Source organism: Tupaia chinensis, unplaced genomic scaffold, assembly GCF_000334495.1.
Source record: "Tupaia chinensis unplaced genomic scaffold, TupChi_1.0 Scaffold000311_2, whole genome shotgun sequence".
Taxonomy (NCBI): domain Eukaryota; kingdom Metazoa; phylum Chordata; class Mammalia; order Scandentia; family Tupaiidae; genus Tupaia; species Tupaia belangeri.
The window spans coordinates 7824329-7841710 of record NW_006159803.1 but is presented as its reverse complement, the minus strand read 5'-3'; the positions used below and the strand labels follow the sequence as shown (position 1 = coordinate 7841710).

General features: G+C 43.7%; 1 protein-coding gene across 13 annotated transcripts in view; it reads right to left on the bottom strand.

The window, feature by feature from the left end:
- NCAM1 (neural cell adhesion molecule 1) overlaps window positions 1-17382 on the bottom strand; it is a 361501-nt gene that overhangs the window by 79464 nt on the left and 264655 nt on the right. For 4 of the 13 annotated variants that reach the window (XM_027772881.1, XM_006151016.3, XM_006151017.3 and 1 more), the window contains exon 1: window positions 518-611. The exons of 1 other annotated variant lie outside the window; for it this stretch is intronic. In XM_027772881.1, the coding sequence (XP_027628682.1) occupies window positions 518-581 (64 nt within the window). In that variant the 5' untranslated portion in view covers window positions 582-611. Of the gene's footprint in view, window positions 1-517; window positions 613-17382 lie in introns of those variants that run through there. 8 more of the 13 variants (XM_006151012.3, XM_006151014.3, XM_014588819.2 and 5 more) reach the window with 6 other exon arrangements.

Here is a 17382-nt window from a genome sequence, read left to right as displayed (position 1 = left end):
CTCTCTGGTCAAATTAAAATAAATAAATAAATAAATAAATAAATAAATAAATAAATAAATAAAGTTAAATGAAATAATTTTTAAAAAAATAAAAAAAGGAAGAGTGAGGGCAAGAGGTTGTTTGGGTTTTGAGAACTTGTCACCCCTGAAGCCTCCTTGTGCTGCAGCCAGGAGAGGACACGGCCCGGACCACGTGCCTGTGGAGCCTCTATTTCCTGTCAGATAGTGCAAGCGACCCGGGAGATTTGGTGACCTCTGCCTTCAGTGTTTCTGACCCCTCGAGAAGGCGGGTGGGCCTCCTCCCAACAGCAGCACTCTGCAGTCACAGAATGGCAGCCCAACCGCTTCTTTCAGGACGTCAAGCTGAAGTGTGCCCACGGCTGTGTCTGTGTGCCGGGCACCGTGCTGGGGTCTCTCGTCAGTCCCCCACACTGCCATGCTAGGCACCATGAAGAAGGAGGGGTCAGCATGGAAATCCAAGCTGATTAGGAAGCAGGGGCTACAAACAAATGCTCACCTGACCTCGTGACCTCGGGAGCAGCACCCCGGTGTCCATACCAGGAGACAACATTGGACATCATCACCCCAATTACTCAGACACTTTTCTGAAATTCTGCAGCCTATGCCTTGTGGAATTCCCTGTGTCCCTTGACTACTCTCCCCGAATTTGCCTTTGACTCTCCATATGCTCTGTCATCCCACTGCACTGATAAGACAAAATACATTGCACCGATCTTGCAGATTCCTGTGCTCATCCTGTTCCTCGTTTATCTGCTCAGAGCAGATAACCGTTCCTCATGAAAATATAGTTTTAGGGTAGAGGAAAATGCTTTATTCATTTGAATTCAACTTCCTTCTGCCTCTCCTCTTCCTATGTCAAGTAAATCCCGAAGCTAAAGGCTCCCGGACATTTGGTTCAATGCCTGGGGCTTCTGAAAGCCCGTAGGAAGGAGGGCCCTGAACAAAACGGTCCAGTCACAGCGACTCAGTCAGCCCTTCCTTCCAACAGCCATTTTCTTTTCACAGCAGAATGGAGGGAATGCTCGTTGCCATGACGACTGGCGGCTGCCAGAGCTGCTGCAGGTCTCTGTGCTCATCTGATGAAGAGGCTGCAGTTGTGCTCTGCAGAAGATGGGGATCAAAGGGCCTGCTTGGGACTGGGAGGGGTGTGTGTGGGGACATCCAGTGAGTCAGGGTGCAGCCTTCCTAACCATCCCACCAATAGACAAAGCTAGTCATGGAAACCCCCAGCAAGGCTGCAGAGAAAGGGATGATGTGGTGGGACTGACGAGGGAGAGAGGGAGGGGTGGGGCAAGGCGCTGAGCTCTGTGAGGTATGGACACTCGGAGAGGTCCAAGCGCTGCTCCGGCAGAGATGCAGGCATCTGGGAGGGGTGGTCTCTCTGACTTCTCTGCTGCTGCTGCCTCTGTCCAAGCTCAGGACAGAATTCTTACCTGAGGTCAATAAAAGCACTCTCCCCCTCCCCAGATTTGGCCACAGCACACAAAGTCATGCTGGGAAGTAAGGCCGGGCAGGGCCACCGCATTGACACATCCAGGTGTGATTGGCTGTGGCTGCTTTCTCCAAGATCTCCTCTGGATAGAGTGGAGGTGCTGCTCAGTTCTCTGCTGTGAGAGCCAGAAGGGGTCTCAGATCCCATGTCCTACCTCTTCATCCTCCAACTAAGAAAGAGAGGGAAAGTGACATCCCCACGGCCACTTCTATTAGGGCCAGGGTGCCCCACAGCTAGACCTCCTGGCTCCCAGCTAAGCATTCTGTCTACTATGCAATTCTGCCTCTGCAGAGAGGAGGAAATCTGGGGACCCCAATAAGTGCCTTCAGATTCCCTGTCCCTTAACAGAACAGAGAAAGCCCAGAGTTGACAGGGCCCTCTAATATTTGGGGAGCGTGAAGCCTTACAAAGAAGGCCCCAGGCCAAGGCCATCTGTCTTAAGGCCAATCAGGACCTTTCCTGTCACTTTCTGTGGCTCACATTCCATGGGAACAACAGGCCTATGAAGCCCAGGAGCTGCGCCGACGCCACCCGTCACCGAAGTGATGGTCCTTTTGGAGTGTGTGGGGACACTGGCATTCTTTAGAGAACTGGAGGCATGTTTCTGTCTGCCAAGTTCATCGGCCCCTGTGCCGAGTGCTAGCCGCCAGCTCCGACATCTGGATCCTGTCGCTTCTCGCAGAACCCTCGCTGCTTAGAGGATGTTCTTATCCCGGGTGAAAACCCGGCCTTAATTTTTCAGTTCTTTTCAAACAGAGCACAACTCACCAGGGGCAGGAGAACATGCTGAGGCTGGAGCATTTTCATACCCCAGTGTGGCCAGCATCTCTCTCTGGGCGTGGAGAGAAATGAGAAACCGAATTTCAAAGGGATTCCTAGCTTAATGGGCTCCCACGCACACATTCATCATCACAGAAGTTGTTAAAAGAAAAGCTCTCCATTCAGGCTCCCGGCCTTTTGCACACATGGAAAAGATAGTGATTCTTCCCTCAACACGCCCGGGACGAAGCTGGGTCAGAGGAACCCCAGACTTGCTGGAAATCAATGCCTGGACGGTTTCCACCACAGCACAATGGCTGATTATTCCTCCCCAAATGCTAAACCTTGAAATATGAGGTTTAATAATGGTAAGTGGGAACTCTCCAAACTCAAGACTGTTTCCTCCACTTCCTGCCACCCGCTCCTTTCTTATTCTAATACTACTTTCATTGTTTCCAATTAAAATTCCTACTTTTAGCCTTTCTTCGGTTGCACATGTAAGGGAAATTTCCCAACCAGGCATAATTTGTACATTTAAAGGAAATTAGGAAAACATTTCTCCCAGATAAAGTCTCTCATCTTCTGCTTCCCATAAACATGCTCTACATAAATACTGCATGCTCTTAGCTGTGTCTGAAGAAATGTGCTTATAAACCTAGGGGTTTGAAACTGGGTGGGACTGGGGCAGGGCAGATGGTTCCTCTGTCCAGGACTTTTCTTGTTTCTTTGTTTTTAGAGAGAGATTTTTGCTAGGGCATGTGTGCTTGCCAGAGAGAGACAGAAAGTAAGAATTCCTTCTCCTTCATTCTCCTCTTGGGATTTGGGGCATGCATGCACATGCATCTGAAGTGATTCTCAAGCCACTGGTTTTGGGACTCGAATTGTGCAGTCGGCCATGTGGGATCCAGCCACCCTAACCTCGAGGCCATCTGTTGGCCCCATACTTCATTATTTCAACCGATGCTCACAATAGTTCTGAGAGGTAAAAAGGTCAATGTTATTATCTCCATTTTACAAAAGGGGGAATTGAGACTTAAAAAAAAATGAAAGAACTTGCCTAGGGTTACCTAGCAGTAAAGCCAAGATGAAAAATCCCCTAAAATTCTCAAGTCCAAGCTCTTCCCCTTATAGCCCTCAATGACCACTAACCTTTTGTCAAACCCTGGTCAGGTTCGTTATAGGCTCTTAGTTATCATTCCAAATCATGTTCCAGAGAAAGTAGAGTCTTTGTACAAAGATCTGATAGTCAGCGACTGCCATCGTCTTGTTCCTAGAACTGGCCTCATTGCCCACAGGTAGTCGCAGCACACTAACCCTCATTTTGCAGATGGGGAAGTAGAGGCCGAAAGCTGTAAGTAACGGTACTAGTATGATCAATACTAGGGCCTCCAGGAGAATGGAGTTCAAATTCCTAATCATTTCTTTCATATGATTCTGCCCCTTGTGAGCAGCTAGAAGAAAAGATTCTTCCTTTTGAAACGTAAGTGCCCTCCCTACCCTTATCACACTTTCCCCATCTCTCATAAGTAAAATAACTCCTGGGAAACTGACATATTTTAAAACATGCTTTCTGTTTAAGTGTATTTTTATTTTTAATCTATATATATATTGTGTTCTGAAAGGAGCGCCCACTCTTTTAGCAAACAGCTTCATGTGTAGATAGAAGTTTTGTAACTCCCAACTCCCCAGCAGAAATAGACTATAAAGTCTTAGTTGCTGAAGAAAATGTATTAAAATTTCAGTTCATAAAAGATGCTAAGGTACTTATCAGAGGAGGTGGGAAAGCAACAGAGAAGAATTATTCTGGTTTCACAAAGGAGTTCATAGATTTCACTCGAATCAGCAGTTTTCTTGCAGCAGTTTAATTTGACTGGTTTTCTTTTCAGACTCCAGTGTACTTGAGGAGGTAGCAGCTGAGAGCAGAGAGTGAACCAAGTTATCTCCCATGGCTAATTGAAAATACTTTCTTGTTAAGAGGTTATAAAGACATTGGCTGTGGAGGAAGACAGATTGCAGATGTGCAGCGGACCTAGGGCCAATGGGGGCACACCTGAGGCAGATGCTCTGTTGGCTAATTTAAGAGATGGATGAACTACAGAGGGGTAATCTGATCAGAGCTTATGCATGAGATAAGGAAAACTCTAGAACCTATTTAATGATGGCTAAAGACTTTCAAAAAAGGCATCAGATTGTAATTATACATGTATTTTTGTTGACTTTTGTTCCAGAAATGAGTCTTAAACATCACTGTACATAACAATTTAGTGAAGAATTGTCTTTTTCTTTTTCAAAGTATAACCAAATGCTGAAGTCGCCTTCATTTGACCATACCTGTGGGAAATACAGATGTTCAGACCAGGTGGGTAAGAACGGAGGCTTCCTTACTTGTCTGAGACAGTTTACTCTCACTAGCAAAGTATTTGAGGGAAACTAAAGGGCCTAGACTTAGCAAAGTCAGTGAGAGTAAAACAGAAACTAACAGGACAGTACTGTAGAGTGGGTAAGGCCAAGAACTCTGAGCCAGACTACGTGAATTTGAATCTCAGCTATATCATTTATTAGCTATGTGATCTTGGCCAACTTATTTAATCCCTCAGTACCTCATCTATTCACCAGGGAAAAACAGAGGCATCCTTATAGGACCTTGGACAGATTAAATGAATTAATATATGTAAAGTTCATAATAAGTATTTAGGATCTGTTTTGGATTATTATTCTTAATCAATCTTTAGTAAGGATCCTTCCAAAAGAAATGATTTTGATTACTATTTCTGAGGGAAGCAATGTTTTCTGAATGGGTTACTATACATTGCCACTCCAGAATGATCCAATTGGTGATCCGATTCTACTCCCTGCATCAAGATATTTTATTGGCCAGTCCTAATTTCATAGACGTGAAAGACTGAAGGAAATCCGAACCAAAGAGCCATAGCGGAGGAGGCTCTAGTCATTTCATCTTGGTCTCCATTTTCTTGTCTATAAAATGGGGATGGTAATAAAACTGAATTCATGTGCTTGGGAGCCTCACAAAAAATAAACTGTCAGGAGAGAGCTGTGGTTAAGAATATAGGATCTGGAGTCAGGGAAACGTAGGTCCAGTCTGACTCTTGGTAAGTGAATTCTCAGTGGAGTCTTGGAGCCTGTGTTCTTATCTATAAGTGACCTTTGTGGCCTGACTGATCTCATAGAGATGTGGGGATGGTTTAGAAAGGTAATGTATATAAAGTACTGAACCCAAGGTCAAGCTTTGTTGCTTGTTTTAAATGATGGTACACACGATAGTACTTGGAACTTTCACCCCCCCACCCCAAACAAACAAAATTCCCAATAATGGTTATAATGAGAGTGAGATTGCAGGAGCCTCTTGTATGCTATGCGTGTAATAAATCTATTTATTACACGCATAAATCTGTCTGAAATCTATTTGTGAGTGTGAGTGTGTGTGCATGTATGTATGGATATATTCCTCGAGAGCCTATATAAATATGCACATATATCAGTGGAAAAATGCAAACTGTCAGACTGATGTCATTGCAAGAATAGCAGGACATAAGAAAACTTATCTAAAGTGGAGAAAAGTAAATTACTAAGGACAACAGTGGGGTCTCACTTATACTTGACATTGTGAGTCCCACAATTCTGGCTTAAGCTACTGTGGATGGCAACTAGGTAGAAGAAGAAAATGAGCTAGACTGTTTAACTTTCAAATATAAACCCAAAAGTTAAGATTTCATTTTTTCAACTGCTACAGGGCGCATGTACTCACCAGAGAGAAAGAGAGATTTTTCAACTGCTACAGGGTGCATATACTCACCAGAGAGAAAGAGAGAGAGAGAGAGAGAGAGAGAGAGAGAGAGAGAAGAGATAGCACCCCCAAGTGCCATGATCATGCTGCAACCCTTTTTCCTCCATTTCTCTTTCCCATCAGGATTTGGGGCATGCATACACATGTACCCAGAGTGCTTTTCAGGTGCTGGGACTGGGATTCAAACTGCAATCAGCCATGTGAGATCTCGTTCACTTAACCACTGTGCTATGGGGCTGGCCCTACGCTTCATTTTAAAGGGACTATAAATATACGTGTTCTTTAGCTTTTGGATCCTATTCTATATAATGGCATCATAATGACAGGCCATGTGTTTAGTGCCACTAGAAGCATCCTCACTGCTTAAAACATGCTAACAGCCACAACCAAAATAGTCTAAGAGTCAGTCTGAGGGCTGCCAGTCCTCTCATCAGCTTAGCTGGGGCCTTATCTATTTAAATCCTGAGAATTCTAATTCCCATTTCAACCGGAACACCTAGAAATAATCTAATGAGAGTTTCCAAGTCAATAAGGTAAGCTTATAAAAACCAAACCTGAGAGAAGTTTACAACCAAACCCTTGGAAAACCTGTGTAAACTCTCCACAGGACCCTGGATCTCTGGAGTTTCCCCAAGATGTAAGGCAATCTGCAGAGTGAGGGGAAAACCCTCCAGAAAGCTGTGGTTTTTCCTGGCAGGGAACACTAGCAAATGGCAGATGTGTGAAAGCAAAATCTGAAACTGGAGGAGGAGGAAAAGATGACTCTTGGTAGTAGCAGCGGGTTTAGTTTTTTCACCATTAGAGTGGAAAGATCAGGGCTTTCTGGTATAAAGACAAGTCAATTTAATAAAGCCACTCACACAGGACACTGTTTTATACACAAAAACCACATGACAGGAAGTTCTGATAAAAATTCTCCTTAACCTCCTCAAATCCCATGACTCTTGCAAACGAAGGGATGGGAGCAGTATGGGGAAGATGCATTTGGCTTCAGAATTCTTCACCATTCTATTCAATATTATATAATAATTGATATATATGGCTGTCAGGGAAGTCATGAAGCATTTTTGCATAGAAAAAACATAGAAAAATGCATCATGAATTTCTCTATGACCTAGTAATACAGTATTATAATAAGGAAAAAAATTATCAAACATCACTGGACAACTGAGGCCTACATGATTTATCTGACATCCCATTACCTTACATAGTCTATCCAGTGGAACTCTGGTAGCCAACAAGAGAACCAACTTGCAGGAGGCTCTATTTCTTAGCATAATGAGTTATGTGAGCTGCTAGGAATCAGGCATTGTTGGGCACTGGCTCTGTTCCAGGGGGTTGGCTTCACATCGGAACATAGGGCCAAGACAGATAACGGTTTCAGTTCTCTTGGCTCCTGAGTTTCGTGGGTCAAGTTAGCACTTCCTTAGGTCCAATTCTAAAACTCAGAAAGGAGTTATTGGTTTCAAACCACGGTTGCTTCTCCCACAAGCCTCTTAGTAGCTAAAAAAATGGGACTAATTTCACATCACACAGTGTCTTATGCTTCTGGTTATAGGGCAAGAAGATCTACACACTGGTTTAATCAGCTCAGAACTCATAAAATCATGCTGTTGCCCAGGCCCTGCCGCCCACCACCAATGCTTATCCCTGAGAACGTTCACAGTTCTCACTAGGAGCACTCTGGAACTTCCTCAATGAGTGATTAGAAGAAATGACTCAAAGGAATACTAAGCAGGAGCAGGAGTCAAGTAAGTTCTATACCACACCTGCAGATCAAGCACACGGCCGGGAGAAAATCCAACCTGACTCAATGAGAAGGAGCTTATTTGCTTGTGTTAATAGAGACTCATAAAAGAAGAAGATGCAGTCAAGATTTTACTGTTTTTGCCTTTTTTTTTTTTTTGAGAGGTTTTTGCTATAGGGTGCGTGTGCTCGCCAGAAAGACAGAGACAGAGAGATAGAAAACAAGAAATCACCCCTCAGGGGGGATGCCATGCTGCAAATCCTTCTCCTTCATTCTCCTCTTGGGATCTTGGGCACGCACGCACACGTGCTCACATGAGTTTTAAGTCACCGGGTCCGGGACTCAAACTGCGGTCGACTATATGGGAGTTCAGCGACATAGCCATTACGCTAACTGCTGGTCCCTGTTTTTGCCTTTTGAATTTTTTTTTTCAAAATAGTAAAAAGTGGGAACCAGCAGTTAGCCTAATGGCTATGTTGCTGGACTCCCACGTAGTTGACCGTGGTTCGCGTCCCGGACCCGGCGGCTTAAAACTCACGCCGGGCACGTGTGCATGTGTGCCCAAGATCCCGAGAGGAGAATGGAGGAGAAGGGATTGTGGCGTGACCATCCCCTCTGGGGGGTGATTTCTTGCTTTCTGTCTCTATGTCTCTCTCTGTCTGTCTGGTGAGCGCACGCGCCCTATAGCGAAAACCTCTCAAAAAAAAAAAAAAAGTAAAAAGTCAGAAGTAGCTCCATCAAGTCTCACAAGGGCCAGGGACGAAAACCTTTTCAAGTGGGAATCAGCTCAAAGTCACAGCTTCCATAACAGGTTAAGACAGGAAGGTCCTGCAGCCTCTTGCACTAAGGAACCCACAGATTAGGGGATACGTGTACACTAAGAGGTGGTGACATGGGCTGTGTAAAACATTACTTCTCAGCCTTCTATCAAATCGGATTCACGGTCAAGATTGTAGGGCCATTTAGTAAGAAAGGTTAAGGCTGGACAGAATCTGATGCATCATCTCCTTTCACTGTTGGAAAACACCAAGAGCAGAAATCCAGGATCTTTGCAACAAAGTTTGGAAGCTATGAGGTTGGCTCCTGTTCTACAGACTTCTGACGCAGGGATTCTCCTCGCTTCTATGTCTCATTGTCCTTAGTCACTATTTCACCTACTGTTCTCTCTTGACCAAGCTTGTCCTGGTCTCATCTCTGTTCCAAAAAGGCAAGTATCATAAAATGGAGAGGATAAGTCTATCAAGCTCAGCTGGAGGCTGGACACATGGCCTGTGCTCTACTAGTCCCATGACAAGCTCATTAAACTACCCTGTGCTTTTCACACAAGGGACACTTTTTAATAGAAGCTAAGGTCTTTTCAGGCCACCTTTCCTGTTTGTTTTCTTTTCTGAGCGGACCCTGATTGCCTGCGAGCACTTTGCATGGAGCTAAATTATTGAAATACAGGACAAGGACATAAAGAGATGTTTGGAACCCAGCTAAATTGTCCAGATAAACAAAGTACAATTCATCAATCTGCTCTGATAAGCCGGGCCGTCTTAGGAAACTGCTGCAGACTATCTGATCGCTTCCAGGATGCCCCCGACGATGTTTCCTCAGGTCTGCTCTCCTGAAACCTTGCCTTGACAAAATGACTCATTGAAGTTGTTTTCTTCTAGCTATAAAAAGGTACTGATACAAGGCGAATCATTTCCCTCCTTCCCAATAGCTTTTGCCAACATGGCAAGAAGTTGGAATTATATCTTTCAATATCTGTCCAGCTGTTTTTTGCAGATGTTGTATTCTTTACACTCAGAAAATAGAAATTTAGAGAATGCTAGTATGCAACTTCATCCTGAGAATTTCAGATCCTGCCTGTGTCTTTCAAAAATGTCCTTATGTGTTCATAGCTTTAAGTACATCTGGGCTATTGAAGATACAAAGGCTTATAATCTCTCAGACAACCGGAGCAAAGAATTGTTAAATTTGCCTTCTGTCAAATTAAAATTCTGCACTCTAAGATTTACGTTATGTTTATAGTGATCATGTGCCAGTCACTGTCCCAAGTGCTTTATTTTATCCATTTAATCCTCACAACACCCCTGTGAGATAGGTACTATTATTATCTTGTGTGACAAATGAAGAAACTGAGGAACTGGGAGGCTAAGTAACCAGCTTGAGGTCACAAAGCTGGTTCATGGGAGAGCCATGATTTGAACACGGCAGATCTGGTTCCCGTATTGCTCTTAAGTTTGGATTTGAATAAAGTCAGTCTCAATTAAAGTGAACTTTGGTGAGAAATGAGTTGATTTTCTGGTGAATGCTTGGCAGACGGGCTCACAGTCGAGAAAGAGACTATCTACTGAAAGTCACACTAACTTAGCTCTAGGGATATACTGACTGTGAACAGGGGTTGGGAGTGGAGGTTGCCTGAATTCTAGACCAGCCAGTCCACACTCCTTTCCTCGTTGTGGGCTGCCTTCCTCCCTGGGCTGTGTCTCTTGATCACCAACCATCCTGGCCCCAGTGCCTTTCTGGAGCCCTTCTCTGTGCTTGCTAAGTTCTTAGCACTAGGGTGACCACCAACAGGATCAGGGCTATAAGTTGGGTTTTCCCATCTATGAGTTACTCCTAACCCTCTAATTTGGATTCTGTATAAGCTGTATCTTCCCACATATAGATGTGGATATTGAAATTATTCTTTGGTGATACAGAAATTGTGAAGAGGGTTTCCCCATTTCCTGTAGGGTGTGTATTTGAAACAGATTATTCACATGGCTACTCAACTTGTGCTCTCTAGAGTAGCCATTCTCCTTAAGAGGCTATCTGTAGAAGGCCCATGGAAAGGGATTCCTTTTGGAGACTGTACTCTTTTCTACTGGTTATGAGTCCATTCTCAACCCTTACAATCCCTACCCCAATCAGATGTGCCTGATCTGTGGATAATACATAGGACTAAGTTATACAAAATCGAGAAAAGGGCAGAGCAGAAAAAAACCTCAGCTGTTTAAATAATAATCTTCTAAACTTCTAAATAGTATACCCATTATTCTGGGAAATAATTGTGCTGCATTCTTTTTTTAAAACATATGATTTTATTTATTTATTTATTTTTGAGAGATTTTTGCTGTGGGGTGCATGTGCTCGTCAGAGAGACAGAGAGAGACAGAAAGTGAGAAATCACCCCCAGGGGGATGGCCATGCCGCAATTCTGTCTCCTCCACTCTCCTCTTGGGATTTTGGGCACACATGTACATGTGCCCAGTGTGAGTTTTAAGCTGCCAGGTCCAGGACTTGAACCACGGTCGACTATGTGGGAGTCCAGTGATGTAACCATTATGCCATGTGCTGTCCCATTATTATTATTATTACTATTATTATTATAAAATTTGCTATAGGTTGACACACTCAAGATAAAGAGAAAGTGAGAAAGCAAGTTGCCAGGTCCAGGATATAAACCATGGTTGGCCATGTGGGTGTCTGGTACCTTAATCACCACGCTATCTGTCAGTCCCACTGCATCCTTAAGGAACGAATGAGAAAACTACCCATAGCTCTCCATCACAAAGCAGGGTAAGAGCTGAAATGCTACATCATTATCACTATGGTTTATGGGGAACTAGGGTGGGTGTGGAGAGGGCACAGGAGGAGGGGCAGCAGCAGATGGTGGCCGTGTGGTGCTGCGGCACATCTAAAATGCACCCTCGTTCTGAGTCTGCACTTATATCTGCCAACCTTATGATCCATCCATCCATAGAATTACCCATCTTATTACTTTCTGATTCTCAGTTAAAAGTCCTCAGGCTATACTTATGACCTCCTGTCTTCACACAGTGTGATTTCAGGGACCCAGAAGAGCCCCACAGCCCTCCCCTACCCCCAGGCTGGTTATCATCTTCATTCTTGGTACTTCTACCTCATGATTTATATGCTAATAGCCTCAGCTTGCTATCAGTCTTTTCTGACTTAAAAATGGATTAAAGGACAAGGTAGAGGTTCTTGGGAGGGTTGGGGACAGTGATCCATTGGGTAGAGGTAGGGAGGTTGGTAACTGGGACCTCCCCATGTGCTAATTTTGTTCCCTTCTTTCCGCTCTTAATAGTGGGCAGAAACTAAGGAACTGCTAATACCTCACAAAAACTGAACATGGAGTGAGATCCGTATATCCACCATCATTTTTCTGTTTGGGTTTTGTTTTTATAGTAGGATTTTAATTTAAACAATCATTGCTAAGTTCTTCCTTTATTCACTTAGACTCCTCCCCTCCCCCTCCCTTCCCCAATGCAAACTAAACCGTCCTTGACAAACTCACTTTGCTTTATCCAACAGGCAAGAGAGCCTTTGAATGCCAGTCTGTGGAATCAAAGACAGAAACATTAAAGACAGGCTCCCCATGGCGCCATGTCATCATGTGCTTTGATGTTCAAGGACTAAAATCTGAGTGGGATCCCAAGGATGCAATGCAAAGGTCAGGGACAAGTAACGAGGCTCATCCACGAGAAACAAACATCAGCCAAACTCATTGATGGCTGCTCAGTCTTCTTTCCGGAAGACTTTCAGAGGCAGTGCTTCTTAACTTTCCCTTCAAGGTGACAAAGTCTAGTTAAGAGCAACTTTCTTCTTTAAGTTACTTATATCTTCCAAGGGAGAGTGAGAGAGAGACAGAGGCAACCCCCAGTAGGGTCTGCATGCCACACTCCACCCAAAGGCTCAACCAGCCAGGATCACAGGTGTGCACACCTGTGTGGCACCAACAGCATCATGTGCCCACCATGGTTGGTCATGAGCATCTTTCAAAGCCAGTAACTAAACTTTCTTATTCTTGGACTCTTAGTATTGCTACCTAAAAGGGAAAACCTACCAGGAGACAAATAGTCTCTTCAGGGAAAGTTTGTAAAAAACTTCTATCCATCTTCAGGAGACCAGATCCTTGTTGTGGCAATAGGAGGTGACAGTGTCCACTGTGACCCTGCCTGGGAGTCCTTGAACCACATCTAAATAAGGAATGTGGACGGGACACAGGGAAGGAAGCACACACACACACACACACACACACACACACACACACACACACACACACACACACACACACACACACACATAAGCATGCACACGCCCCTTCCTCACCATATACCCCTGGGCAGTGAGTGAATCAGTGAATTCCCTCTGGGAACAAATTCTTTGAATTTTCAAGACAGTATCAAGTCAGGGTGACCAAGAAAATTGAGTTCTTAAAAAGAACTGAGGTCACTGGCCACTGAATTTTCCTTCTTTAAAAATAGAATCTGCCTCAACAGCAGCTAAACTTAGGGATATAAGAACTCGTTTCTATTCCAAACTGGACGGTTGGCTACAAAATCAAGACTGTCAGCAATTGGACATATTTGAGTTAGTGGAGCTCATGCGGGTGCAGGTTGTTCTGTGTTGACAAGAAATTCAAATTTCAGCTTCTCATGTCCCTGTGAGAAACTCCCACGGACTCCATGTGAATGGCTCTCATGATTCAGCCAGTGCTGTCGTTTCTGCTGCCATGAAAACAGCGAGGTGTCTGCCTGCTCTCAGGACAGCCATGTGGTCCTGGAGGTGACTAAGCAGCCCCCCGTGAAGTGTGGCTTTCAGTTTTCCATCACAATGGATCCTGACAAAATGGGCCACTAGTTTCACGTGGGCTGGGGTCACCTCGACAGGCCTCCTTTTGTCTGACAATATCACTACCTTTACTCCCCATTCAATCACCACTCTCCCCACGACCCCACAGTTCTGAGGGTCAGCCTTCTAAGCACTTCTCTAAGATGAACAGACAGGAGTCCTCTATACCCAACGACAATGGCAACAGCCACAAACTCACCAGAAAGCAAAAGCACAGACGCACACGAGTATACACTCATTCATGCAATGCGCCTTCTTTTATAACAAGGTAAGCTGCTAGTTTGATTTCTATAAGCAAGTCAGAGCTGTCAGTGTTGCTATTGGGCCTTGCAGGACTCTGATATCTCACAGAAAGCAATTAAACAGCAGCAACCTGACAGCCATGTCCGCTACTAGGCTGGAATTGCTGGAACAAATGGCTAGAGACGAAAGAGCAACAAGACCAGTCGCAGTCCCTAAATTCCCTCTGGGACAATGACTCTATCTCAGGATCTCACTACTCTCTCTGGAGGTTTTAGCAATTACTGTCCATGCCTCCTTTTTGGTATAAAGTAGACACATAGCTTTACATTTCACGAAGCTTTTCTCACTGAGTCCACTCAGGCAAATTGACACATTCTGGTAGATATTACCAAAACAGATATGCACACACGCATGCACATGTGTGCACACACACATACTGAGATTCTCACAGCTGCGCGATGTTGGTCTCAAGTCACTTGACTGTGAGTTATATGCCTGTTTCTTAGGTGAGGAGAGATATTAATAAAACCCAAGTTTTTCCCCAAAACTTACAGGTTAGTTATGAGACTGAAGAATTAAGTGAACAAAAACAACAACAACAAAATACCACAATGATGACTTCTTTTCCTGTGTCCTGTCCTTTTCCCTGAGCTCTTGGGGTGATGCTATCAAATTATAAATATGAACTTAATTATAGGGTTGGTCCTTGCTTGGACCAAGATTCTTTTATGATGCCATAAGAAAGAACAAGTCAGAGACCTAAGCCTGAAGTCAACATGGCCAGGTATAGTTTTCCCACAATAAAAAAAATCTACTAAAGTCAAATGAGTTTAACTTATTCTTGTGTCTTAGTGAAAAGCCTTGCTGTTCAGCTCAGAGATGTGGCTTCCTCTCACACTGGAGAACTCTCCTAGACACCATTGCAAGAGGCCAGCCTGAAAATGTGAGAATGGGTAGAAGAATAAAGCTAAGAACTGCAGTCTAGAAGGAAGTGTCAACAGAGGAGAGATGGGGCCATCTGGATAGCATTCTAGTGCAGTGTGACTGATGGCCTCCAAGGAATCTCAGTAAGAAGCTACCCTCAATGCTAACTCTGCTGCTTCTCACAACCTTCCAGAAACCAACTGGGAAATCAGCCTCACACCTACGCTACCTCTGAAGAGCCTCTTCCTCCAGTTGAACATGCTGGACTCAGAATTTATCCTCAGAAGATTCAATGAGACCTCAACTATCTTCCCAAAGGGTTGACACAGACTTGACTGAGCAGAATCCAAGATGATCCGTCATGGTTTTCAAAAAGTTAACACTTTTAGATTCTTTTTCTCATGGCAAATCAACACAGACCTTAGAAGGCTAATCTGGGGCTATCTTCTGGTCTTAACTATTAAAATTTGGCCAAGGATTCTCTTAGATCATGCCATAATAGGAAAACAATTGTGGTAAAGAGGTATCAGGTCAGTTTATCCTCTGTGTTTCCATAGCAATTAGCTTGTACCTCTGTCACGGCACTTCTCTGTAATGTCAGAACCAACAACTGCTAAATGAATGAGCTCTTTAAGGACTGGGGCTTTGCATCCCCAATGCCCAGCAAGTGCCTGGCACAGAGTATGCCTTCAAAGGAAGTTGCTAAATTAACTTGAAGGTCACTTTGTGACAACCATTTTCTAAGACTGTGGTTTCTGAGTCCTATGGTTCAGAGATGCAGAAGCGCAGGCTCTGGACCAGTATTGGGTTATCTGCTTAAAATTCACATGGAGAGCTTGTTAAAAATAGATTTCCTGCTGTACCCCTCAAGATTCTGATGCAGTACCTCTGCACTGGGGGTCCCCGTGGTTCTAGTTTTCAAATGTTCCCTGAGTGGTTTTGGTATCTGGCCTGGTAGGGGACTGGCTTAGTCAATAACTGACCTGGAATAACGAATAAATTGCAAATGACCTGAAACCCAGTTAAACTCTTCAAGCCCCTGCCTGAAATATTTTATTTTTACAATCTCTCTTATGTTACTTTGCCCGCTTTTCCATTTATGACATTAAGCAACGTGACAGAGCTCTGTAGAAACTCCTATCTCATACATTCATTTTCAAGTTTATCACAGTAGCATTTTAGAAAATAGAACTCTATACTCAAAACTAATTGTGATGGTTCATTTATGAATCAAATTCCCTAGGCTATGTGGTGTCCAGATATTTGGTTGAACCCTAGCCTGAGTATGTCTGCGAGAGTGTTTCCAGATAAGATGAACATTTAAATCAGTAGGCTGCGGAAGCCTGATTGCCCTCCCTAATCTGGGTGGGCTTCATGCAGTTAGTTGAAGGCCTTAGTAGAATAAAAGACTGAGTAAGAAAGAGTCCTTTCTCTCTGATGGTCTTTGCGATACTGATCTTTTCCCACTATGAGATGGTTACACTACTGGATCCTCTGGATCTTGGACCTGGACTGTAACTTACACCGTTGGCTCCCCTGGCTTTTGAACTCAGACTCATACTGGAACGTCAAAATCAGCTCTCCTGGGTCTCCAGCTTGCTAAGTATAGATCTTGTACTTCCCAGCCTCTAAAACCATGTGAGCCAATTCCTTTAATAAATCTCTTTGCATATATGAAGGGGCTTCAAAAATTTGTGAAAAAAATGGAATTAAAGTACATGTTTATTTTGGTATAAAAAATTTGAAATCCATGAAGGGTTTTTCATAAAACATTTTCTACAAAGTTTTTGAAGCCCACTCATAAATGGGTCTATATACACTTACATTCATATATATATATGTGTGTGTGTATGGATAACTAATACATTATATACATGATAACATGATGTTTTTATAGAAGTGGATAGGGCCTGCCACAAAATGGATATGATAAAAGGCAGGAAGATATACCTGAGCATCATTGCCCTTGACAGCCAGTTTGACAACCTTGGTTCACTTAGCCCAGGATGACAACCGAGTGGTACAGATGGAAGGCCTCAGTAAGTGTCCAGGGATCAGTTCTTCAGTCTTTCTATTGTTTTGCCAAGCAGGCCAGCCTGAAATGTCCCCTGTATGAGCCATGCTCAAAGCTCCCCCAGATGAATGAGCTGGTCACTGAAAAGATGAAGGCTGAGAAATATATTCTGGAAGGTCAGAGCACATCTTGTTAACCCGAAGGAAAAAACAACAACCGTAGCACCGTGTTTAAGGGAGCTAGATCCCAAATGTCTGACCTGATCCTAGAGGTCTGAATATCACATCAGACATGTGTGTGTACAAACCCCAAATCCTGACAAGGTGGAGAAATGGAGGAGAAGGGACTATGATGTGACCACACTCCACTGTGGGTGCTCTCCCTCCATCCCGCCGCTGTCTCTTTCTGGCAAGTGCACACATCTATTGATAATTAAAAAAGAAAAAAAAAGAAAGGCTATGGATGCTTGAGGCATCAGAGACTATGTTCCTAAAATGAGACTTGGGGTTCTGAAATAAAACGTCTTGAGATTCTGAATTAGCTGTAAGTCCTAAAACAAGATAAATTACTGTTGCAGTATCTTCAAAATGGCAGTTAAAAAGAATATCTAGCACTAAATGGCAGACTTTTAGTCTAGAAAGCTTTTTGTTCCATGGTATAAGGAACTACCTGCCTCTTACCTTTATTCTATTTTATCGATGAATTTCAAATCTCTATGGGAGCATTAACTAGGATTCTCGATCCCCTGC